Here is a 27,606-nt window from a genome sequence, read left to right as displayed (position 1 = left end):
TGAGAATAACAGTATCTACTTAGCATCGCACCTGGCACACGCTGAGTACTTTTTTGTGTTCCGATACTGTTCTAAATGTATAAATGCATTGATTTATTTAATCCCACTACAACTCTAGGAGACAGGTATTATTATTCTCATTTTAGAAGCACTGCAAATGAGGAAAACGAGGCTCAGAGAAACTAAGGAAGTTCTTCTTAGAGCTAGTGAGATATTCCTAAAGGCAGCAACAAATGGGACATACAATCTCCAAGACCACAAGGACTGACTGCAAGTTTCTGCATCAGGACTGGCTCCAATCTTGTTCCCTCAACTGTAGCAAATGACACAGGCCAACTGGTGTTGTAAATAGAGTTAACATAATATATTTATTTTAAGTGCCATTCATGCATATCAGTCTGGCAGCAACAATCCTAATGACACTTGGGATATTTCTTTACAGCACTAAACAGTTACAAAGAATGGGTGCCGTTCATCATAGAGGCAAAATATGAAATCGTGCAATAGCAAAACTGTAGAAACATTAAAACACTGACTGTCCAACAGCAGTACAGAGAGCAGATTGTGTTTGCACAAAAAGCCAATGCATTTTCATCACATATATACAATATAGATATGTACACATCACCCTCTGAATGAACAATATCAAAATACTCTATTCCATTTGAAATAATCCCCGGATTGATTCCCTCCCACTTCAAAGGACATCTGAGAGACATGTATTTACAAGAACACACATGAATACGTTTACATTTCAAAAACTGCCACAAATGCCAGTCGGATTATTCTCCTGGACAGAGTGCCCCCATCTGATTATATGCATTTATTATTCTTTTCCCCAAGAGTCTTCGGTCAATTTAAACCCAAGACAGAGCTTGTTCTGCACTGACAACTAGCAACAGAAACAGCCGCCAGAGGGGATGCGCTGCACCTCACCGGGTAACTCCCGGCTGTCTGGCGCCCCCCACGAAGGCCTGTCCTGGGCTCCCGGGCCACCTGAGTCACAAGGGTGGGATGGGTCCGAGTGGAGGCTCTGCCTCCAGGGCCGTGTGTGGTTAGGTTTAAATTCTCATAAAAATATTGATCACTGCAAATCAGTAAATGATTGCCAAATGGGAAATCAGCTTCACACAATTTGTAAAATCTTCATCAGTGGTTTCTACTCAAATCATTCAATGTAAGACTGCATTCCAATACCCAAATTGTTTAAAGTGCACATTGCTACCCAAGCAATTTAAAGTTTCAAAACAGCTTTTGTGGTATCTAGAAAACAGTGACTTGAGCAGACTATTGAAAATCACCCCCATTTTTCCAAGTGTTTGCTCTGCAGGCTGCTAGCTCATCTTGCCTCCGATCCACGTAAGAGGGGCCTGTTGGCTGCCTTGCCAGAATCCTCCGATTTTCACCGAGCCAAGGGGCTGGAACCGAGCTTCATTTTTCATGCCAAGCAAGGTCCAAACAACAGGAACATAAAAGCCCTTCCTTTCTCCCCAACCTCATCAGCCTTTTACCGTGGCTGGCCTCCCAGTGATTCATTAAAGGCAACACTCCATTAAAACAAAATAGCCACACACAGTGACAAACACTCTCACATACACACATACAGAAACAAAGATGTCTGTCTAGTCCCAGCAGAGGACACTCAACCACAAAATCACTAAGGCTAACTGGAGTGATTTAATAAGCATGGCTGTAGAGACTAGAGATGCTGAAAAGCAACCAGTGAGCAGTGATTACCCCCTGATTTGATGGAACAGATCATTCCCTCATCATAACTGAAAGAAATTCCACCTTTTTATGGTCTAAAGAACCAATTAAAAATCTATTCATTAAAAAAAAAAAGTAATTTCTGTTACTTTTATTATAAAACTAAGACAATCAATCCATGCAAAGTAACTATGATATGATATGAAACAAAACAAAACAAAAAAAACAACTAATAAAAACCTCAAAGAGGCAGGCTGCATTTCAAGGAAAGTAACCAAATGTCATGCATACACAGACACAAAGGACAACAGAAACAGCAAACCACTTAATGACATCTGCACTGAAGACTGAGGCAAATAAAATCTATGTGTGGCTCTACCCTCCTTTCAGTGCTTCCTAAGTGGAAAGAGAATGAGTGAGGAAACCTGCTTTATAAACAGTGCCCTGCTGTTCTACTGCCCAAATGAACTCTGATTCAAATTCCAGAAAAATTCTATTTAGCTAGTAAGTCTCAATCAGCAGGAATGCTAAGACAGAGACATGCACTCTCACGGTAAAAGGAGTGCCAACAAAGAGAATGACACAATCTTTCTGATTGTCTTGTCTGTAAACTCTTAAGAAAAACAATTCTGTGCTTTCAGACACCGCACTTCTCCTTAATGAACCCAATAGGAGCTGAGCATTCACAGAAGGTAGCAATAAATATTAAAATAACACTTCTGAATAATAAATACAAGAGTGAATATGGAGGCAATGATTTTGTTAAAGAGCTGAGCAATATGCCCAGCTGCTAATCGATCAAAGAAATTTTAGAACTGTTATAATGCAGATTTAGGGAAACAGACATGGAAAAGGTACAACATAAACTCTATAATCCCCCCAAGCATCAGAACAAATTTGGTCAGTTCTTTATGCTGCTCAGGAACAACATGCCCCTCTGGACTGTTTGGAAAGCATCAAACTCTGGGTCCTTACTGAGTAGAACTCAATGCCCATGTTTCTGAAAAACAGATTAAATGAGGGGAACTGGGCTTTGAAAAAATCCATTTCCTTTCAGTTGCCTACATCAGTTAAAAGCATCCTGCAGAAAATAGCCTAACAAGGAATAAAAACTCACAGTTAACTTTCTTTCCAAGACGTAATAATCCAATTAGAAAAACTGAAGCCTTTCAGTAATTTTTGTACATATATTTACACATATGTATCTATAAACTGCTTGCAGCAAAATAGGCTCTGTCTGAAAAATCAGTCTGGCACTTGTGGTCAACATGGAACTGACACAAATATGCAAAAGCCGTTCAAATCACACAACAGTTAGGAGCTACATAGGGCAGCTGGCAGGGAGACAAACATGTAGTACTTGTTTGGGTCAGATAAAAGCAGTAATTTATCCAGCTAAAATCTTTTTGATTGTCTTCAAAAGAAATTTTGATAACATCGGTAAAGTGATTAGCAACTTTGTTTTCTCGACTGGATTCTCTGAAACCTTTCCCTTCACTGCACAGAAAGGTGACGCTGGGGTCTGGTGCCTTTGCAGAAACAAGCTCTACACAATTGAATCCCAATCAAAGTCATCCTGGATGTCATCTGGAGGCAGAGAGCGCCGCATCTGGAAGGCTTGGGAAGGCATCATGTGCTGCTGGTTCATGGCTCCGTGATGGCCTAGAAGGAAGGAGGCAATGTCAGCAGTGACTTGGGTAGAGAAGAAAGAAATAAATGAACACTGATTGAGTACTTACTATGTGCCAGGCACTCAGTGCACATTATTGCTCTAATCTACGTAAGAGCCTTCACCGAGGTGGCTCTTATGATCCTCATTTTATAAATAACAAGGCCTGGGTTTAACAGAATGAGCAAGTTACCCATGGTCATCCAACTAGTAAAGGGAAGTGATTTGAACTCCATTCACTTGGCTCCAAAACCCACACCTGTTGGATTAAACCAGGAGATAGCAAGGAGGGCATAAAAAGAATGCTAGAGTGCCCAAGTATGGGCACAACCCTTTCTCTTAGTCTGTCCTGCGTCAATCTGTGTTTCAGCAACATGAATTGGCTCCCATGAGAATGGGAAAAGGAGAATGATGTCAGTGTACCAGTGAGGTCACACTGGGTCATCATGAATTCTCACCAGCAAGTTAACTTTTGAGCCACCAAGTAACAGCGGGTAAACACAGAGGATATCAGCGTGGCTGAGTGCCGGAGGCCCTCCCTGAGTGCAGGACAGGGCGCCCGCTCTCCACGTTCCTCTTCTTAGATCTGTGTGGCCGTGTGCAAGAGCTTGTGCTCTGCAATTTTGGTGTGTTCTACCCTTGTCACCATGGCTTTGACAAACCCCTTTCCAAACCAGACTTTTTTTTAAAAGTAATAATCTCTGTTTACTTGCAGAATTCATTCTTTTATCAGGAATTAAACATATCCTTTTCATGCAGATTTTTTTACTGGATTACAGTTTTTGTTTGGCTTGCTTGACCTGATTACAAAGTTTCAAGTAGTCTGCTGCTAATCTCATTTTTCTTATAAGCCCTGCCATTTTTAATGTACCGTTTTACAAAATGCTAAGGTTTTCAATACATCACAGTACAGCAGAAATGCCTATATTTATTTTTTAACTTATAAATATCTTAACTATGTGCCAAGCACTAATTTAAGTGATTTGCCTATAATTTTCATTCAATTCTCTTAACAATCCTCGGAGTTAGATAGTGTTGTGAGCTCTCTTTAACAGAGAAGGAAGTGGAAATAGTAAGGTTAGGCAGCTATCAAGTGGCAAAGCACCAGAATGCAAACCCTGCGAATCCAGTGCCAGAGTCTTAACTACCCTATCTTGCCACTTTCAAGTTCCTGGTGAGTGCTGAGGACAGATAACACTTATTCTTTCCTGTTCACCAAAGAACAGGTCACTTGGCCCCCAACTCCTCCTTCACTATTACCTGGCACACAGTTCTTTGGGGGTTTTGAGTTCCTGTCTGCACATCACCATTCTGCTCCTCGAGCAGCCTAAGTGGAGGGGGCAGTGTGGTACACGAGAAAAACAATGAACTCTAAATCCAGATATCAAGGCTTGAGTCTTGGTTTGGCAACTTAGCCAAACTGGGGGCTCTGAGCAAGTTATCTCAACTTCTGAGCCTCCATTTCCTCGTCTAGATAATCCTTAAGCTCCCTTCCACCTCTAACCACGTGCCTGCCTTTGCTGCCCTGGTAAATGTAACTTATCCTGTATTCAGGAACCTAGGGGGGAAAGCTTATGAACCAGTGACTCCTGCAACTTACCTCTTCTGTAAGAGGCTTCCTTAGAAACTAGAGGTGGGGCGGGGGGAGGGGGACTTCAGCAGAATGAATGGAACAGAATACGTAGGAGCTAATCAAAGCAAGTTCTTGAAGCCTGCTCAAGTCCCATCAAAGTCAAAAAGCCTCAAAGATTCCTAAGACCCCAGGACAAGCTCTATGCCCTGGACCTCATTAGAGAGGCAGGACAACAATTAGAATCATAGCATCGAAGAGACTTCAGGTCAAATGGCCTAAAAAGCAAATGGCACTTGAATCCCCTTCCTCAGCACTGAAGCCAAGTAACTCTGCACCCCACACCCCATCCTCCCTCACCAAGGAGTTTACTCCCTCCTCAATGGCCTTGTTCACTGCTGAGACAGCTAAAGCTTTTCCGTATCACCCTCTGAGTACCAAATGCAACGCAACACAGCCCAAATTACCTGCAATAGTCGTTCCTGGAGTGCTGAGTGCCTGTGGGATGTGAGGGTAACCAGGGGGCGGCATCACTGAAGGAGGGAGATTTTGCCTGGAGTCTATGTACAAATTTCCTAATCAGATTGAAAAACAGAAAGAAGGAAAACATATTGCCATAAATAAACAAGTTAAACATTAAAATCTTAATACAATTGTTACCTAAAACTAAATTAAGCAGGTAAGGCAAGGAAGAAAAGAGAAAGAAAAATTACTCCTTTCAGATGCTAAAACTACCAAAAGGTGGTGCTGGCTTCTCGAACATGGTGCCAGGCTGGATGTGAGTACACGATGCTAATTCCAGCTCTGCCTCTTACCGTCTGGAGGCCTGAAGGCAAGTTATATGTCTCTATTGTTGTTATATACTTCATAACAGTTCAAAAGCATTTTCATATCTATTACCATCTGAGCCTCCCATTAAGTCCAAAATGAGGGCAAGACAGGGATTATCCCCATTTTATGGCTGAGGCAACCGAGGCTCAGAGAGACTAAGCAGACTTGCCCAAAGAATATCAGTTTGACAGGGGTAGGGCTACAATCCAGTTCTCCTAAATCACAGGCTCTTTCTAGTAACCACTGTCCCTATGTCCCTGATTTTCTCACTTTCAAAGCAGACCTATCTGTAAGTGCCCTAGCTGATTAACAAAGTGAATGGGGGCACAAAATGACAGGAAAGATCTGCGCAAGTTTACCAAGTAAAGGTGATCAAAAATGTATTATTCAGAAGTGTGGAGATGGGAAACAGAAATCTCATTTGAATGGCATTTCAGAAGGTTCTTAATATATTTTTGTTGACAGGAGCCACTAAGTGTAACAGCTCTAAAATGTCAATTACATTGCATCCTAATGCAAAGTAGAAAGAGAGGGAAGCAAACATCATAAGCCCACCACCAATTACTCCTGGGGAAAAAGAACCATAACACTGGCTCACATTGTATGGAGCATCTGGAATTCTGGAAAGGCTATTTCTCCCTTAGGTATTCTACTGTGTCACACAAATTACAATTGCATTCTACCACTGCTGTAATCAAACTAGAAAATAGCAACCATTTTCCCAGAGGAAACTAAAACGATACTCATGGTAGGAACACTGTATTTGGCTGCTCACAAGTTTTTACCTGTCACTGGAATGTCAGACTGTCCATGCTTAAAACAGCCTCTGAAACAGTCTAATTCAGGCCTACCTCTGTTCATGCAAATGAGGACCTAAGACCAGAGGAAAAATAAGACAGAACCAGGAACAGAACCCAGACCTCTGACTTCCAGCCACTGCTTCCCAAGATAACATGACTTTTTATAGCAAAGTTTACAGTCAGAACTAAACTCTTTGGCCAATTTCCCATACTGAAGATTTAGGAAGAAAAGAAAGGAGAAAAGTTACACTAAGCTGCAGCTCTAGTATATTCTTAGAGGAAAAATCCTGCCCCCAAGTGCTGATGAGGCTTTACATGAGTGGCTGGTGCAATTTCTAAACACTGCACCAGGGTGGAGGGACTATGCCACTTTGAGTAATATGGTCACTCATTTATCAGTGACTTCTCAGCCTCTGTCTTGTAAAATCTTAGCTCTCTTTCTACTCATCCTTAAAAATTCAAGTCACAATCAAAAGACAACTGATTTTTATGAAGATTTATATCAGTTTAACTTCTATAATACCCAGAACCTCAGTTCCTTTACAGCTCCATCTCTACCCCTTTTGGTTGCTGACATCACATAATCACTTCTTTATACATAGTGTGCCCAAAAATATATATCAATAATTCCTTTAAATGCATTCGTCTCTTAAATTATGTAGAAAACAACATGTGGAGTTACAAATGAAAGTTACAATAATATAAGCTTCTAGACTAATCGTTTTTAGAAAATATATTAGTCTCTTTAGTCGTGTAGAGAAGAAAAAGTAGTTATAGATTGTTGCTACAGTAATACTAGCTCTTGTGATTCTCATGTATTTACCTTTTTTGAGATCTGTATTTCTTCATACAGCTTTGAGTTACTGTCTAGTGTCCTTTTATTTCACCCTGCACAACTCCCTTGAGCATTTCTTGGAGGGCAGGTCTAATGGTAACAAACTTCTTTAGCCTTTGTTTATCTGGAAATGTCTTATTTTCTCCCTCCCTCTTGAAAAGGACAGTTTTGTTGGGTTTAGCAATTCTTGGTTGACACTTTTTCTTTTAGCACTTTGAATAGATTAGCCCACTGACTTCTGACTCCCAGCATTTCTCATGAAAAATCTTCTATCTTATTGAGGTTCCTTTGTATGTGACAAGTCACTTCCCTCTCCTTTTAAGATTGTCTCTTTATCTTTGGCTTTTGAAAATTTGATTAGAGTGTTATAACTTTAGGATGGTAAATGTAATCCCCATGGCAACCACAAAGCGCTATGCAATATACACAAAAGGAATGTGAAAGAATTCAAATATTTCACTACAAAAAAATCAACTAAATACAAAAGAAGACAGTAATGCAAAAATAAGTGTCAAAAACCTATAAAACCTTATAGATGACAGAAATCACTCACCAGTAATTACTTTAAATGTGAAGGGATCAAATTCTCCAATCAAAAGACAGAGACTGGCAGAATATGTAAGAACACATATCTATAAAAGACTCACTTTACATCCAAAGACACACATAAAATGAATGTGGAAGGATTGAAAAAGATATTCCATGCCAAAAAGCAACCAAAGAGAACAGGGATTACTACATTAGTATCAGACAGACTTTCAATCAAAAAAGGTTACAAAGACAAAGAAGGACATTATATATCAACAAAAGGTTCAATACAGCAAAAAGACATAACAATTATAAACACCTTATGCACCTAATAATAGACCACAAAAAATATGAAGCAAAAACTGACAGAATGGAAAGGAGAAATAAACAACTCTGCAATAATAATTGGTGATGTAAATACCCCACACTCAATAATGGAAAGAACAACCAGGCAGAAGAGAAGTAAGGAAACAGAGAACACAATAAACCGACTAGATCTAACAAATACAGAACATTGTACCCAAAACAGTATAGTATACACATTCTTCTCAAGTGCACCTGGACATTTCATAGGACAGATCATATTTAGGCTCCACATTAAGGCTCAACAGATTTTAAATGATAAGATATACAAAGTATCTTCTCTGACCACAACAGGATGAAGTTAGAAATCAGTAACAGAAGTAAACTGGAAAATTCTCAAATTTGTGGAAGTTAAAACAACCCTCAAACAACTAACAGATCAAAGAAGAGATCATAAGAAAAATTAGAAAATACTTAGAGGCAAATGTAAACAAAACAACATATGGAGACTTATGGAACAGCCAGAGTAGTGTCAAGGGGGAAATTTACAGCCAGAGTAGTGTCAAGGGGGAAATTTATAGTCATAAACACATAAAAACAAGGAAGATCTCCATCAAAAACCTAACTTTACAATTTTAAGACCTACAGGGGCACCTGGGTGGCTCAGTTAAGTGTCTGACTCAATTTCAGCTCAGGTCACGATCTCATGGTTCATGAGTTCAAGACCTGCATCAGGCTCTGTGCTGACTGTTAGCCTGCTTGGGATTCTCTCTCTCCCTCTGCCCCTCCCATGCTGGTGCACACTCAATACCTCTCTCAAAATAAATAAACATTAAAAAAAAAAAAAAAAAAAAAAAGACCTACAAAAAAAGAACAGAATAAATCCAAAGCTATCAGAAAGAAGGAAATCATAAAGATTAGAGCAGAGATAAATAAAATAGAGAACGGATAAAATCAGAAATGAAAGTGGTGATAGTACAATGGATAAAAAATGGGGCACCTGGGTGGCTCAGTCAGTTAAACATCTAACTTTGGTTCAGGTCATGATCTCACAGTTTGAGTTCAAGCCCCATGTTGGGCTCTGTGTTGACAGCTCAGAGCTTGGAGCCTGCTTCGGATTCTGTGTCTCCCTCTCTGCCCTTCCCCACTTGTGCTTGCTCGCTCGCTCTCTCACAAAAATAAAATAAACATTAAAAAATTACTAAAACTGATCAAAAAGTAAAAAAACAGGATCATATGAGAGTACTACAAGCAACCGTACACTAATATATTGGATAACCTAGATGAAATGAACAAATTCCTAGAAACACAAGAGCCACCAAGACTAAATCACAAAGAAATAGAAAATCTGAATACACTTAAAACTATAAGATTGAATCAGTTAATCAAAAATCTATCAGCAAACAAAAGCCTTGGACCTGACAGCTTCACTGGTGAATTATACCAAACATTTAAATAACTAACACCAATCCTTCTCAAACTTTTCCAAAACAATGAAAGATAGGAAGCACTTCCTAACTCATCCCATGAGGCCAAAATTAGCCTGATACCAAAGTGAGACAAAGACACCTAACAAGGAAACTACAGACCAGTGTCCTTTATGAACACTGATCCAAAAAGTCTAAACAAAATACAAGCAAAATTAATTTAATACCATATTAGAAGGATTAAACACCATGACCAAGTGAGATTATTTCTGGAATATAAAAGGGTAGTCCAACATATGAAAATTGATCAATGCAATACACCACACTAACAGAATAAAGGGGGGGATAAACCTACATGCTCATCTCAATTGATGCAGGAGAAGTTAATGATGAAAGTTTCATAATAAAAACACAAACTAGGAATAAAAGGAAGCTACTTTAACATGTTAAAAACCATATTCGGAAATCCCACAGCAAACATTATGTTCGATGGTGAAAGACTTGAAAACTTTTCTAAGACCAAGAACACAGCAAGGATGTCGACTTTTACCACTTTCATTCACCATACTACTGGGAGTTCTACCCAGAGCAATTAAGCAAGAAAGAGAAATAAAAGGCATCAAAATCAGAAAGGAAAAAGTATATTTATCTCAGCTCACAGATATGATCTTATATGTAAAAACCTCCAAAGTTTACACCCCCAAAGTAAGCAAACTGTCAGAATAAGTAAATCCAGCAAAGTAGAGGATACAAAGCCAATATGCAAAAATCAGTTCCATTTTTACACAATGAGCAATCTGAAAAAGGAAATTATAGAAATAAGTCCATTTACAGTGGCATAAAAAATGCTTAGGAATTATTACAGAAGTTTAAGACTTGTACAATGAAAACTACAAAAACACTGCTGAAAGAAATTCAAGACGACATAAATTAAATGAAAACGTATCTCATGTTCACAGACTGGAAGACAATACTGTTAAGATGTCAATACTATCCAAAGTGATCTACAGAGTCAATGTGATCTACAGATACAATGTAATGTATCAAAAATCCATTTTTTCTTTTTGGCAAAAACAGAAAATCCCATCCTAAAATGTATAGGGAATCTCAAGGGACCCTGAAGAGCCAAAACTATCTTGAACAACAAAGCTGGCAGACTCACACTTCCTGATTTCAAAACTTACTGCAAAAATATAGTAGCTGAAATAATGTGGTGCTGGCATAAAGACAAATATAGTAAGAACACTGGAATAGAACACAGAACCCAGGAACGAACTCTTGCATATATAGTCAAATGATTTTTTTTCAAGTTTGTGTATTTATTTTGAGAGGGGGTGGGGAAGGGGCAGAGGGAGAGGGAGAGAAAATCCTAAGCAGGCCCTGTGCTGTCAGTGTGGGGCCCAATGTGGGGCTTGAACCCATGAACCATGAGATCACGACCTGAGCTGAAACCAAGAGTCAGACGCCCAACTGACTGAGCCACCCAGGAGCCCCTGGTCAAATGATTTTTAACAAAGGTGTCAAAACCTTTCTATGGGGAAAGGACAGTCTTTTCAGCTAGGAAAAGACTGGATATACATATGCAAAAGCAGGAAACTGGACTGTTATCTGACAGCATATACAAAAATTAACTCAAAATGGGTCAAAGACTTAAATGCAAGACCCAAACCATAAAATTCTTAGATGAAAACATAGGGAAAGAGCTACATAACATTGGATTTGGCAATGATTTCTTGGATAGGATACCAAAGTCATAGGCAACAAAAAACAGATGAGCTGGACTCCATGAAAAATTTAAAAACTGTGCATCAAAAGATACTATCAACACAGTAAAAAAAGAAAACAAAATAATAAAAGAAAATATCTGCAAATCATGTACCTGACAAAGCGTTAATAACCAGAAATATCAAGAACTACTAACAAAAACTACTAAAAACTCAGCAACAAAACAAAAACACAACCCAGTTAAAAAATGGACAAAGGACTTGAATAGACAGTTCTCCAAAGAAGATCCAAAAATGGCCAATAAGCAGATGAAAAGCTGCTCAGTATCACTAATTATCAACGAATGCAAATCAAAACTACAATGAGATACCACCTCACACCCAATAACTATTTTTTTTAAAAAGAAAGAGAAAAAAAACAACAACAGAAAATAACAAATGTTGGCGAGGCAGAAAAACTGGAACCCTTGTACACTGTTAGTGGGATTGTAAAATGGTATAGCCACTGTGAAAAACAGTATGGTGGTTCCTCAAAAAAATGAAACAGGGAAGCTTGCTAAGAGGGTTCTCGGTGAAAAGCCTGGCTCGGCTTTTGGCAGGCCGACCAACTGGAAAAGAGCTATTCGCTGATAACCCTGCTGCTAACCATAGTCAAGCAGTAATTTGGATTACTTCCGCAACCCAGGGTGGAGCTCCCGCCAGTGCTAGACCCTGAGCTTGGCACAGTGGGGATCTCTGAAGACCTAAAGTAGGATAGATCTGCCTGTGAATGAGTGGAAATCATATGTATTTCAGAAGTGGTTTTTGTTCGGGAAGTCCATTCCGGTCATAATCTCTACTGCAGAGACTTTGAGCGATATCTTTCTTCACTCCTCTTTGCTTCTTCAACCTGAGGATGAGATGTTTTTGCAATCCAGGCCTATCTCAAGAAACAAGAAAAATCCGAAATACAAAATCTAACAGCACACCCCTAAAGGAACTAGAAGCAGAACAGCAAAGACACCCCAAACCCAGCAGAAGAAGAGAAATAATAAAGATCAGAGCAGAAATAAACAACATAGAATCTAAAAAAACTGTAGAGCAGATCAATAAAACCAAGAGTTGGTTTTGTGAAAAAATAAACAAAATTGATAAATCTCTAGCCAGACTTCTCAAAAAGAAAAGGGAGATGACCCAAATAGATAAAATCATGAATGAAAATGGAATTATTACAACCAACCCCTCAGAAATACAAGCAATTATCAGAGAATACTATGAAAAATTATATGCCAACAAACTGGACAACCTGGAAGAAGTGGACAAATTCCTAAACACCCACACACTTCCAAAACTCAAACAGGAAGAAATAGAAAACTTGAACAGACCCATAACCAGCAAAGAAATTCAATCAGTTACCAAAAATTTCCCAACAAATAAGAGTCCAGGACCAGATGGCTTCCCTGGGGAATTCTACCAGACATTTAAAGCAGAGATAATACCTATCCTTCTCAAGCTGTTCCAAAAAATAGAAAGGGAAGGAAAACTTTCAGACTCATTCTATGAAGCCAGCATTACTTTGATTCCTAAACCAGAGACCCAGCAAAAAAAAGAGAACTACAGGCCAATATCCCTGATGAATATGGATGCAAAAATTCTCAATAAGATACTAATGAATCTAATTCAACAGCATATAAAAAGAAGTATTCACCATGCTCAAGTGGGATTCATTCCTGGGCTGCAAGGCTGGTTCAACATTCACAAATCAATCAATGTGATACATCACATTAATAAAAGAAAAGAAAAGAACCATATGATTCTGTCAATCGATGCAGAAAAAGCATTTGACAAAATTCAGCATTCTTAATAAAAACCCTCGAGAAAGTTGGGATAGAAGGAACATACTTAAACACCATAAAAGCCATTTATCAAAAGCCCACAGCTAATATCATCCTCAATGGGGAAAAACTGAGAGCTTTCCCTGAGATCAGGAACACGACAGGGATGTCCACTCTCACCGCTGTTGTTTAACATAGTGTTGGAAGTTCTAGCATCAATGATCAGACAACAAAAGGAAATCAAAGGCATCAAAATTGGCAAAGATGAAGTCAAGCTCTCACTTTTTGCAGATGACATGTATACATGGAAAACCCGACAGACTCCACCAAAAGTCTGCTAGAACTGATACATGAATTCAGCAAAGTTGCAGGATACAAAATTAATGTACAGAAATCAGTTGCATTCTTATACAGTAATGATGCAGCAACAGAAAGACAAATAAAGAAACTGATCCCATTCACAATTGCACCAAGAATCATAAAATACCTAGGAATAAATCTAACCAAAGATGTAAAAGATCTGTATGCTGAAAACTATAGAAAGCTTATGAAGGAAATTGAAGAAGATACAAAGAAATGGAAAAACATTCCATGCTCATGGATTGGAAGAATAGTTAAAATGTCAATACTACCCAAAGCTATCTACACATTCAATGCAATCCCCATCAAAATTTCACCATTCTTCTTGAAGCTAGAACAAGCAATCCTAAAATTTGTATGGAACCACAGAAGACCCCGAATAGCCCAAGTGATATTGAAGAAGAAGACCAAAGCGGGAGGCACCACAATCCCAGACTTTAGCCTCTACTACAAAGCTGTAATCATCAAGACAGCATGGTACTGGCACAAAAACAGACACATAGACCAATGGAATGGAATAGAGACTCCAGAATTGGACCCACAAAAGTATGGCCAACTAATCTTTGACAAAACAGGAAAGAATATCCAATGGAAAAAAGACAGTCTCTTTAACAAATGGTGCTGGGAGAATTGGACAGCAACATGCAGAAGAATGAAACTAGACCACTTTCTTACACCATTCACAAAAATAAACTCAAAATAGATAAAGGACCTGAATGTGAGACAGGAAACCATCAAAACCCTAGAGGAGAAAGCAGGAAAAAACCTCTCTGGCCTCAGCCGCAGCAATTTCTTACTTGACACATCTCCAAAGGCAAGGGAATTAAAAGCAAAAATGAACTATTGGGACCTCATCAAGATAAAAAGCTTCTGCACTGCAAAGGAAACAATCAACAAAACTAAAAGGCAACCAACGGAATGGGAGAAAATATTTGCAAATGACATATCAGACAAAGGGCTAGTATCCAAAGTCTGTAAAGAACTCACCAAACTCCACACCCGAAACACAAATAATCCAGTGAAGAAATGGGCAGAAAACATGAATAGACACTTCTCTAAAGAAGACATCCAGATGGCCAACAGGCACATGAAAAGATGCTCAACGTCACTCCTCATGAGGGAAATACAAATCAAAACCACACTGAGATACCACCTCACACTGGTCAGAGTGGCTAAAATGAACAAATCAGGAGACTATAGATGCTGGTGAGGATGTGGAGAAACGGGAACCCTCTTGCATTGTTGGTGAGAATGCAAACTGGTGCAGCCACTCTGGAAAACAGTGTGGAGGTTCCTCAAAAAATTGAAAATAGATCTACCCTATGACCCAGCAATAGCACTGCTAGGAATTACCCAAGGGATACAGGAGTGCTGATGCATAGGGGCACTTGTACCTCAATGTTTATAGCAGCACTTTCAACAATAGCCAAATTATGGAAAGAGCCTAAATGTCCATCAACTGATGAATGGATAAAGAAAAATTGTGGTTTACATACACAATGGAATACTACTTGGCAATGAGAAAGAAAGAAATATGACCTTTTGTAGCAACACGGATGGAACCGGAGAATGTTATGCTAAGTGAAATAAGTCATACATAGAAAGATACGTATGTTTTCACTCTTACATGGATCCTGAGAAACTTAACAGAAGACCATGGCAGAGGGGAAGGGAAAAAAAAAGTTAGAGAGGGAGAGAGCCAAACCATAAGAGACTCTTAAAAACTGAGAATAGGGGCGCCTGGGTGGCTCAGTCGGTTGGGCGTCCGACTTCAGCTCAGGTCACGATCTCGCGGTCCGTGAGTTCGAGACCCCGTTGGGCTCTGGGCTGATGGCTCAGAGCCTGGAGCCTGCTTCAGATTCTGTGTCTCCCTCTCTCTCTGCCCCTCCCCCATTCGTGCTCTGTCTCTCTCTGTCTCAAAAATAAACGTTAAAAAAAAAAATTTAAAAACTGAGAATAAACTGAGGGTTGATTGGGGGGGGTGGGAGGGAGGGGAAGGTGGGTGATGGGCATTGAGGAGGGCACCTGTTGGAATGAGCACTGGGTGTTGTATGGGAACCAACTCGACAATAAATTTCATATTTAAAAAAAAAAAGAAAAGAAACAGAATTACCACAAGATCCAGGAATTCCAGATATGGATATACACCCAAAAGAACTGAAAGCCGGGCTTTGAAAAAATATCAGTACACTCATGTTCACAGCAACATTATTCACAACAGCTAAAACATGAAAGCATCCTAAGTGTTCATCAACAGATGAGTGGATAAGCAAATGTGGTATACACATAAAGTGCACTAGTACACAGCCATAAAAAGGAAATTCTAACATGTGCCACAACATGGATGAAGAGATGTGAAGTGAAATAAGCCAGTCACAAAAAGACAAATACTGTATTTCACTTACATGAAGTACTTAGAGTAGTCAAAAATCAGAAACAGAAAGTAGAATAGTGGCTTCCAGGGCCTTGGCAGGGGGTTGAGGGATGGTTAGAATGGGGGGCGGGGGATGTATTGTTTAATGAGTACAGAATATCATCCACTTTACAAGATGAAAAGAGTTATGGAGATGGATGGTGGGGACAGTTGCACGCTATGAATATATTTAACGCCACTGAACTATACATTTAAGGATGACTGGGATGGTGAATTTTACATTATATTTTACAATAAAAAATGTTTTTCATAGAGTATATATCAGGAAGATACCAAAAACGAAGTGACAGAGAAAGACACAGACAGGAATGAGCTAAAGAGTTATCAAAACATGAAGCTTAGTTGTCAGGCACATAGAGGGCACTCAACAAATTCAGGTATATGGCAAGCACTGAATGAGGTTCTTGGATATAATTTATGAAATGAGTAAGTCATCAAAATCAAATAGCCACTGAGGGTTTCACGTTAGGTAAGCTATTCAAGTGGAAGAAGCACAGATGATGGAAGATTGCTACCAAAAGACACATAAATAAAGATTTCAGGAAAAGAAAGATCTGGGAATCTTGAGAATATGTAAAGACCAAATATGTGAAATTTGCTAGGATAATGGTTGAAGAAAGCCACTCAGGATAGAAAAGAAAGGACTTTTGGCGGCACCTGGATGCCTCAGTCGGTTAAGCATCCAACTCCTGGTTTCAGCTCAGGTCATAGTCTCACGGTTTGGTAAGTTCAAGTCCTGCACTGGGCTTTGTGCAGACAGCACAGAGTCTGCTTTGGATTCTCTCTCTCTCTGCCCCTCCCCCACTCATGCTGTCTCTGTCTCTCTCAAAATAAGTAAATAAAATGAGAGAACTTTTTAAAAATGCATCAAATATAAAACCAAAATAACAAACAGAAAGTCAACTTAAGAGATAAAAGGTGGAAAGAAATTAAAATGAAGAAAGAACTTGGATATTAAACACCTACAGAACAGAAACTTGAGAAAAGGGAAGGCATTGTAATCAGAGATGGCTACAAAGGTAACGAGAAAAGAAAGTGAGATGAAAACTACAGAGCACAAATTTTGAGTCAAGAGTAAAATACTGAGACTATTTACCATTATGTGCTCTTCAAGTAAACTTTGAAATTTAAATCTTAACATTCTTGGAAGATATATAAAATTAGACATGCTGATTTTCTTTGCAAGTCTATACACATTTAAACTGATATAACTTCATAACTATATTCTTATAAAAATGTATCTAAAACATTTAATTCTTGTTTGAGAACTTAAAAGATCACAAAGGAAAGTCAATTGTAAACAAAAGAATCATAGAAATCATGACAGAAAAATATAGTCTCTTTATCTCAATTTTTCTAAAATATACCTTAAATACATATATTATTTGAGTTCATTTCATTTCTTAAAAATAAAAAGATGCAAACAGATCATTGTCACCATTAATATACCAGGTAACATACCAAGTTACCTCACTTACTGAATTTCACACAAATAAAGAGAGAAAATCGAGAAGATAATTAAATCCATACCTGTTCCAATGTGTTGGGAAGGTTTTGCTGGATGCATGGCACCATGACAGACGTTTTGCTGAACATTACTCTGTGAGTGGATAAGGCCAGTTTGTGTAAAGAATTGGTTAAGAGAAGAACAGAGATCAGCAAACTGAACCTGATCCAAAGACCAGTTCTTGAGATCTGCCTGTCTCATACTCTCCATCAAACCTATGAGAAAAGCATTAGAAATACAGTTAGCATAGGTTGTTCTACAAATATCCCAATGAAAATAACAAGACACAATTTTTTTTTAGCCCTCAAGATTTCCACTGGTAGTGATTTTCCCATGCAATGCAAAATGACATTTAAAAATTATTCAAAGCCTAATTATTCTAAATGTGGCCAAACTTCTTTCAGAACTCTTGTCTGACCCTCTGCTATATCAACTGACTAAAAGACTTAATTATGAATTTTGCAGAATTTTTAAGCATACTCCAACTGCAAAAGAAACACTAGATAAGAAGATATCTGGGGTGCCTGGGTGGCTCAGTCGATTAAGCGGCCGACTTTGGCTCAGGTCATGATCTCACGGTCCATGAGTTCGAGCCCCGCGTCGGGCTCTGTGCTGACAACTCAGAGCCTGGAGCCTGCTTCAGATTCTGTGTCTCCCTCTCTCTCTCTGGCCCTCCCCCGTTCATGCTCTGTCTCTCTCTGTCTCAAAAATAAATAAACGTTAAAAAAATAATAATAAAAAAAAAAAGAAGACCTCTATTTCTATCACAACGAAACTTGTATCTATGAGAGAAAACAGGATCATGTGTATTTGGTTATATGTCAAAAAGACCCAATACTCACCTTGGAACTGTGAAAGGTCTACATCTGACCAATTAACACTGCTGGCAATTCGACAACTTTCTTTTAGCATATCAAGTGTTGCATACCAATCATTCGAAACACCTATAAAAATAATATTGACAACACTATAAGTCTTGAATAGTGAGCGTGAAGTATAGAGGGGAAGATAATGAGCTGGGCTTATTCCTGACACTGGCAGATTCCTATCCAGTTTTACAAATGGATTTGCACACATTAATATCATGTATTTCTGGGGGCAGTCATCTCTGTGAAACAGGAAGAGGGGTCTTATTCCTCTTCGTTCCATAAATAAAAAGAAAATGAACCCAGAGAGATGGCATAACTTAGCAAGGTCACCATGATGAATCCAAAACTTGAACCTGGTGCTTCTAAGCTCTAGTCTGACAGCTCACAAATAGCCCTATCACCTTAAAATGTCAAACTTGATTAGTGCTCTTTACATCTGTACAGTACAAATGAATGGCCAGGCACTACAGGTCATATAAATCAATAATACATCTGCCCTCGCCACTATATGAAGTTCATTTTCCTGTCTTGTTATGACATTAAGAGATATGTTCTTTGTAACTCAGAGGTAGGTTCCCATTTAGAAGCAACACAGTATAACTTAAAGCACTGACTTAAGTGACTTAGGGAGTTAAATGAGATTGTATAGCAAGTAGACAAATTTCTTACAAGGCAACCTTAGGAGAGAGAAATGTCTTAATACAGTCCTCCTGGCAAAGTAGCAAAAGAAAGGGTTGAGACCTCTCTAAGAAATGCTGATGAATCCAAACCAGGGCATTTCTAGTCAGGAACAGTGCGCTCTGATGTGACATCATCAGGAGGGTTAAGACTCCACAGTTTGTATGTCAGCAAAGTGATCACTACTCAGGGGCATGGGGCAAGAACTACCCTCAATGAGACAGTACTGAGCAGAGGAAGAAAATCCTCCCTTCAGTGACTGCTGCACAAATTATTCTGTTATCGGAATCATCCCTGGATGGATAAAGGTAAGAACTAGTAAAAAGGATTTTTTTGCCGTAACACGGATAACTCTCTAGCAACTACTGGTTACTTGGTTTACAAAAACCTGCCAATTATGGACTTTTGTTTCAAATAAACAATGAACCAGAGACAACATGACTCTGCCCTTAGGCAACTCTTAATTTAGCGAGAAATTTGTTGGGGAAAAATAATGCCCTAACTGAGGCACAAACATTCAAGTCCATCAGACTTTCAAGTCCATAACCTATAATAAATGCTGACTTGGCAACGCAAAGCAATCTCTGCAAGAGAGTGGCTAGGCAAACAAGCTCTACAAATCAGTAAATGGTTACTGATTTTAGTCCTTTTGGAATTACTAGTGTTACAATCTTTGAAGTCCTGAAGAGCCACAAAATAAATTCCAATTCTACCACTTATTAGCTCTGATCTCAAGCAAACTACTTAATTTTTTTGAGTTACACTTTCCTATCTACTAAATGTGGTAATTCATACTTGAATTGGGAAGATAATATGAGATGATGTATCTAAATTGCCTACCACATAGTGGGAACTCAAACAACTATTAGTTTCTTCCATTCCTTCCCTATTTAAGACAACCTGCTTAGCCTCATCTTATAAATGACAAATTTTTAATTCAAAGAGATTATTATCACAGCCAAAATGTTTATTCCTAACAGCTCCAGGTGAACAGCTACTTTCCTTCTCCTGCAAGCAACTGCTGATATAATAACAAGCAACTAAGACCACATGATGGAGTGTTTTCAGCTGTAATAGTACTTTTTTTCTGCCCTAGCAATCATTAGATTTAATAGAAAGAAAGACCAGAGCATCAGACTTCTACTGGTATCAAATCTCTACGATCATTAGTCAATCCTTAAAATCATATTAAAAACAAGGTGCCTGGGTGGCTCAGTTGAACATTTGACTCTTGATTTCACCTCAGGGTATGATCCCAGGGTCATGGAATCAAGCCCCCCATCAGGCTCCATGCTGGGTGTAGAGCCTGGTTAAGATTTTCATTCTCTCCCCATCCCTCACTCTCTGCCCTTTTCCCCCACTAGCGCTCTCTAAAATAAAATACAATAATTTTTTTAAAGTGTCTTTAAAAAATCATACTAAGAACAAGCTTAACTTTCTGAAGAGTGCACTGACATTAAAAGGTAGGCAAGTGTAAGTGAAGAAAGTCAGAGGAAGTCAAATATCATTAAGATCTCACTTATATGTGGAATCTGAAAACACAGAACAAACAGGTTGGGGGTGCCAAATGGGTGAAGAGGAGTGGGAGGTACAGGCTTCTAATTATGACACAAATCACAGGTATGAAAGGTACAGCGTAAGAAATACAGTCAGTGGTAGGTATTTTAACAGCATTGTATAGTGACAGATGGTAGCTATACTTGTGGACAGAGCATAACATGTAGAGTTGTTGAATCACTGTGTTGTACATCTAAAACTAATGTAACATGGTGCATGAATTACAAGTTCAATAAAAAAAATTTTTTTTAAAGGTGGGCAATAGTGACTAACACTAACAGTTACAAAAGAGGCCTATATTTATACTTTTTTTTCTAGGCATAAACTTAAAAATAATTTTAAGGTGTTTTAGGAGATCTTCCATCAAGGAAAGAACTATACCCAATTTTCAACTTTATTCTAGAACCTACTTAGTTATTAACTGGGAAAACAAAATAAATTATGAAAAGAAACTTACTAAGTTTCAAGTACTCTGATATGCATTTCTGTACCTTAATTCTCCCCTCCCCCCAAATTATATTTTTTCTACTTTGTAAAAAAGGAAACCATTTCAGAAAAACTTAAACTTTATAGCAAAGTCAGAATATAAGAGACAGTATACACTATCTAAAGGTTACTTCCCCCTCAACAGATTTTTAATTGCCTGAAATAATGATCAATTTCTAATTGGTAAGAACTAGCACTGGCCAGCACTTAGAAATTGTCCCTCCAGGATAGAAATCTCATCAGTGATTTAGATGGTTAAGTGGGCAGCCAGGCAAGCTGAGGGAAGGATCTGTACTCTGGCACAGCTCCAAAGGGCCCCAATCACCTTGTAGTCTATGTCTGTGGCACCCCTTGGGAGTGCTGCAATACAGAGAGATGCCTGGTCTATAAGCAATGTCAATTAAGCATGTCACCAGAAACTATCAAGACCTATCTTAAGAGCAATAGATTTTTTAAAAATGAGAATGTGAAGAATGTCTTCTTCCTTTGCAATCTATCTTTCTAAAATGAGATACTTGGCAGGAGTAAGTGAAGAAAGGAAGAGTGGGAACATTCTCTGAATACTTAAAGGCTAGGTACCTGACGAGGCATTTCCTATTTGTATTCTCAAAGCAATCCTCATAACAACACTGTATATCAGGGTACTTTAGTTCCATATTTATAGATGAGAAAATAATAAGACTAAGAGAAATACATGAAAGATCATAAGAGCCATAATGAGGACTCAAATACACGTTTTTCTGACACAAATCTATACTTTCTTCTATACCACACTGAATCACAATAGATTGTAGACAGACTGTGCATCCCATTCTTATTTCAAATGATCACAAAAACACTTATTTTCCAGAGAACAAACAAGAGTTAAAACCAAAACCTACAAGGTTACTGAGTCTGCCTATGATGTCACGATAAATTTTAATCACAAAAATCTGATACAATGTACGGATTCAATGCGTTACAACTACAGGATTACAGCAAGGAAACACAAAAGGAGAAGAGAGAAGAGTTTTGGTAGTAAATATACATAAGCCCCAGATAACAAAGAACATATCCTAATTCACAGTTAGCCAAACACAAGTCAGGAGACACCAACTTACCAGAATTACAGGATACCTGTTGTGGGGGTGGCGGCGCCTGATGTGTTAACGGCTGATGTTGATGGTTCGGATGGTGCTGTACGTGTTGATGTGGAGAGGGGTGCTGGGGGTGAGGGGGCTGGAGCTGGCTGTGTTGCTGCGGGTGCGATGCCGGGTGCTGGGGACGCTGTGGATGCTGTGGTAAACCATGTGGTCGATGGGATGGGTGTGGAGACGGCTGTGTATGCATCTGGGAGTGAGGCAGTGAGACCTGTGCGACTGAATTACTGCCCGTGGTGCTGAGGCCACTGCCATGATTGTTGGACAGGTTGCTCTGGTTGCTGTGTGGATGAGAGCTCACTGTGTTGCTAGGAGAGTGCTGATATGGACACGAGGTGTGGGACTGCTGGGAAGATTCGGAAGGGATGGTCATCAAACCTAGACATAGTCAGAGAAGCAAGAGCATTCAGGGTCAGATTTCAGTTGTATTTTGTGGCAGACGTTTACAAAATAAACAGACGTTTACAGAGCAGAGGTACACATCCTCAGGAAACAATGCAGTTCGGTTTAAAAAGTGTTGATGGAACATCCACTGAACACCAGACTCTGGAATCACTGAGAAGAGTTAAGAAACACCAGGCTCTGCCCTCAAGTAGCCCATGGCCTAGAAGAAGGACAGACACTCAAGGAGGTTATGTCCAATAACGTAAGTACTAAGGCAGAAGTATACAGAAGGCACACAGGAATTCTGCCTCTTGCCTATTCAGTTAGGAAAGGGCTGGGATATGGAAAAGCTGTCCTTAAAAAGGCAGTATCTGAGGGGCGCCTGGGTGGCTCCATTGGTTAAGCATCCGACTTCAGCTCAGGTCATGATCCCACGGTTCATGGGTTCAAGCCCCGCATCGGGCTCTGTGCTGACAGGTCAGAGCCTGGAGCCTGCTTCGGATTCTGTGTCTCCTTCTCTCTCTGCCCCTCCCCCATGTGTGCTCTGTCTCTGTCTCTCAAAACTAAATAAATGCAAAACTTTTTTTTTTTCCCCTTAAAAAGGCAGTATCTGAGATAAAGTCTTGAAAGACCGAGTAAATGTTAGGGGAAAAGTGGGAAAGGTGTTGGGTTACGTCCAGGATGGTTCTCTACAGGCCTGAAGACCAAAGGCTTTGACAGAGGTGGAAAGGAAAATAAGGCCCTGTTATTTCTGAACTCTTTGACTACTCCAAAAACTCTTAAGTCAAAGGTAGCTAGAATTCTTAAAACTAAGAGAAACAAAACAGCCACCTCCACTGCTTCTTCATTTGGCTTATGGAGTATTCTTGAGACATGTACACTTTAGGGACTAAGACTGCATAATTTACAGCACCGGAAAGTAAGGATTCAAGTCTCTGTACTGCCATCTGCACGCTTGGTAACTTTGAAAAGTTATTAACCTCTGCAAGCCACCATTACCTCAATTATAGATGGGTATGATATATCTATTTCACAGAATCGTGAGGATTAAATGCCATGGTGCAAGTGCAGGGTGCGGATGAGCTCAGTAAATGTTAGCTGCTATGATGATAATGATGATTAGACCAGAAGCACCTAATGTTAAAAATAATGTACTTTTGGTTTGCAGGTACACATTCATTTTAAGAAATCTTATTCCAATATTTTGTTCTACATGACTACGCTACTTACAGATCCCAAAGGATGGCACATAACACATTTTACTGAACCAAACACAAGAAAAATTTTATTAAATGAAAAATAAAATCTTGAAGCGTAGTGCCAGTCAGTAAAAGAATCAAACCTTTTAAACAAAAGTGATATTATTCTCATACTCCCCATTAATAGTAAAATTACATTAGAGGCACCTGGGTGGCTCAGTCGGTTAAGCATCCGACTCTCAATTCAGCTCAGGTCATGACCTCACGGTTCATGGGTTCGAGCCCTGCACTGTGTTCTGTGCTGACAGTGGGGAGCCTGCTTGGGATTCTCTCTCTCTCCTTCTCTCTCTCTCTCTCTCTGCCCCTCCCCTGCTCTTTCTCTCTCTCAAAAAATAAACTAAATTTTTTTTAATAGCAAAATTGCATTAGAGTACATTGTAAGATAACCTCAAAACCTAATAAATTAAGGTTTTATACACGGAAGAGTTAAGTTCTTGCCTTGGCCCTGGAAAGAACTGTTATTTACAGGGAATCTACAAGGTTATTACAGTCACATAAAATAAAGCAGTTACTTCATTATCTATTTCCAATAACATCTTACCATTTTAAAAGGGAACCCAGATATGATCTATTCCATTTTCAATCCCAAATTGTTTAAAAAAAAAAATTTAGTGTGATGAAATATCATTAGGGGTTTCAGAAATTCTTGCCATTGCTATTTCAAAGCCAGTATTTCTCTTTTTTTAATGTTTATTTATTTTTGAGAGAGGCAGATAGAGTGTGAGCAGGGGAGGAACAGAGAGAGAGAGACATCATCTGAAGCAGGCTCCAGGCTCCGAGCTGTCAGCACAGAGCCCGACGCAGGGCAAAGCCAGTATTTTCCTAATATGATCACCACAGCTGGATCTGCTAGCAAAATCTTGTATTAGTCCCTTTTGCACTTTTCTAGAAAGAAAATTTAAAACAAAATTTGAGAAAAATACATGAATCTTACCTTAACCAGAAAAACCAACTTCCTGTACAAGTTACTGATATTCACTGATGCAAATAACTTTCATAGTATTTGACAATGATAATCATTAAAATGTAAACTATAAACACAGGGATTTTTGTATATTTTATTCACTGCTGTGAACAGGTACGCTCTCTGAGTTGGGGCAGAAATAATTTGTCAAACGAAGCAATTAGAAAGTACTTTAATAGTAGAGTTCCCAACAATTTCTGACTAGTATTTTATGGAGGAAGGACAATGCAACATCTTGATCCTATCACATGACTCTAACTAAAATTAAACCAGCAGCTAAAGGACAGTAACACATAACAGAACAATCTAGCATTTGACTGAGATGCCAACAGAGCATCTCAACCAAAATCACTTTTATTGCTAAAATATGATTTAAGTGTGTTGTATAAAATGGTGATCCTATAGTGTTCACTTATAAGTGCCACACATTAAATTACAAACTTGGTGCTACCATATTCCAACAGCTATCTCTTTGCTAATAACGGTACAGAAAGGCAAGGCACATCTATTCCTGTAGTGCAACATTTACCACTCAAACACTTCACATGCCAGACACTAATTAACCATGGCAGCCTCCCCCACAGGGCACAGATGCAGTGTCAGAACTCTTCACACAGCACTCCTCCAGGACACCACTAGGAAGTGAAGTAAGTATGCAAGATGAAATTGATCTGCATTCTTGTGCTATTATATAAATATACACAGGGCACAGTAAAGGCACAAAGAATATTCAGTTTGATCATGATGATACTGTTCAACCATTAAAGAAATGTAACAGCTGCTATGTGAAAATAAGCCTTAAAAAGATTTTTCAATAAAAATTTCCTTTACAACAGTATCATATGACTTCACTCATATGAGGACTTTAAGATACAAAACAGATGAACAGGGGCGCCTGGGTGGCTCAGTCGGTTAAGCGGCCGACTTCGGCTCAGGTCATGATCTCGCGGTCCGTGAGTTTGAGCCCGTGTCGGGCTCTGTGCTGACAGCTCAGAGCCTGGAGCCTGTTTCAGATTCTGTGTCTCCGTCTCTCTGACCCTCCCCCATTCATGCTCTGTCTCTCTCGGTCTCAAAAATAAATAAATGTTAAAAAAAAAAATTTTTTTTCAAAACAGATGAACATAAGGGAAGGGAAGCAAAAGTAATTAAAAAACAGGGAGGGGGCAAAACATAAGAGACTCTTAAATATGGAGAACAAACAGAGGGGTTGTGTGGGGGGGGATGGACTAAATGGGTAGGGGCATTAAGGAATCTACTCCTGGGGGCGCCTGCGTGGCTCAGTCGGTTAATCGTCCGACTTCAGCTCAGGTCATAATCTCACGGTTTGTGAGTTTGAGCCCCACACTGAGCTCTGTGCTGACAGCTCGGAGCCTGGAGCCTGCTTGGGATTCTGTGTCTCCCTCGCTCTCTGCCCCTCCCCCACTCATGCTCTGTCTCTCTCTCAAAAATAAATAAACATTAAAAAAAAAAAAAAAAAAGGAATCTACTCCTGAAATCACTGTTGCACTATATGCTAACTAACTTGGATGTAAATTTAAAAAATAAATTAAATTTTTAGAAAACTTTACTTTACAAAAAAGGTATTTTAAAAAAGTCCACCTGAAACTAATAGGATATGTATGTCAATTACACTTCAATAAAACAATCCCCACCCCCAAGAAAACAAACTCACCTTGTTGACTAAGTGACTGCTCAAAAACTGACTTATAAAGGCTCCGAAATGAGGCACTGAGATCTTCAAAATTATACTCTGAGAAAAGTAGTTGTTTGTCTCGTTCGGGAAGGTTGTACTGTGGCTGCTGTTGAGGAGTTAATGACTGAGAGACCGTTTCTGGATGGTTTGTCACCTAACGTTAAAAGAAAATACCACTAATTTAGTAGCTCTATACATCAGAATTGGTTTGTTACATACAATACAGGAATGAAACTATTTGAATATTGTCCCTGTCTTTGGCTTTCCCATTCTCTGTTAAGTTGGGTACACATAAAGGACAAGACCACAAAATTGTTAACTTGGATTTTAAAGAACCACAGAAATCTAACCCAATCACCACATCTCATAAAAGAGGGGAAAGAGTTCAAAGAAGTTCAATGACCTTCCCAAGATCACACTAATAAATGATGAGCCAGGCCTGGAACCCTTCCAGTTTCTGTAGAATCTTCATCTTGATTCTTCTGAAGCAATTTCGTCTCCAACTCCACTCTATTAGGGTATTACTAACATTTCTCATTCATTTATTCAATTAATCTTTAAGTATTTAAACTCAAATACTGTGAGTCAGGTTGTATGGCACTGCCCAAAGCAGCAAGGAGCTTCAATACACCTAACTCTCCATTTCTAAAGAAAATTGTTTCAAATGAAACCAAGGGGAAATAAGAAACGAAAGGTAACAGGTAAAGAAGATTCTGAGAAAAACAAATACAGCCTGGCTTTGAGCTATGCAAAGAAAAAAAAAAAAAACAGCATAACTACCTAAAAAATAAGAATTATCGTTGAAGGCAGCACAACTAGAAATAAAATAAAAAATGATCATCTGTATCTCTTAAAGATTTTATCAAGGGGTGGTACTGGCACTGACACATTGGCAACATTACACATCTCTACACAGGCCATAGAGGCAAGGCTCAATGGCAGGATGACCTAAGCTGTGGCGATTATCCTGGAACATGGAATGCGAGTGGTCTTTGAGGAGCAAGTTCTCATCCATTTCTCATCTGCCTTCCTATTTTGTGGGAGGCAGCCATGGGGCAGTTTCTCATC

The 27,606-nt window shown here is 39.0% G+C and overlaps 1 protein-coding gene across 5 annotated transcripts in view; it reads right to left on the bottom strand.

Annotated features, from left to right (window-relative positions):
• Window positions 1–349: 349 nt before the first annotated feature.
• The window catches only part of FOXJ3 (forkhead box J3), a 147,685-nt gene continuing 120,428 nt past the window's right edge, over window positions 350–27,606 (bottom strand). For all 5 annotated transcript variants that reach the window (XM_019429184.2, XM_019429185.2, XM_019429181.2 and 2 more), the window contains 6 exons: window positions 26,518–26,692; window positions 22,200–22,616; window positions 18,352–18,453; window positions 17,533–17,724; window positions 5,414–5,521; window positions 350–3,369 (listed from right to left, as the gene is read on the bottom strand). In XM_019429184.2, coding sequence (XP_019284729.1) covers window positions 3,254–3,369; window positions 5,414–5,521; window positions 17,533–17,724; window positions 18,352–18,453; window positions 22,200–22,616; window positions 26,518–26,692 — 1,110 coding nt within the window. In that variant the 3' untranslated portion in view covers window positions 350–3,253. The remainder of the gene's footprint in view (window positions 3,370–5,413; window positions 5,522–17,532; window positions 17,725–18,351; window positions 18,454–22,199; window positions 22,617–26,517; window positions 26,693–27,606) is intronic.

This window comes from Panthera pardus, unplaced genomic scaffold (genome assembly GCF_024362965.1).
Source record: "Panthera pardus isolate Hobbes unplaced genomic scaffold, ASM2436296v1 HiC_scaffold_11, whole genome shotgun sequence".
Taxonomy (NCBI): Eukaryota; Metazoa; Chordata; class Mammalia; order Carnivora; family Felidae; genus Panthera; species Panthera pardus.
The sequence above is the reverse complement of the archived record's forward strand: the minus strand, read 5'-3'. Positions and strand labels throughout refer to the sequence as shown.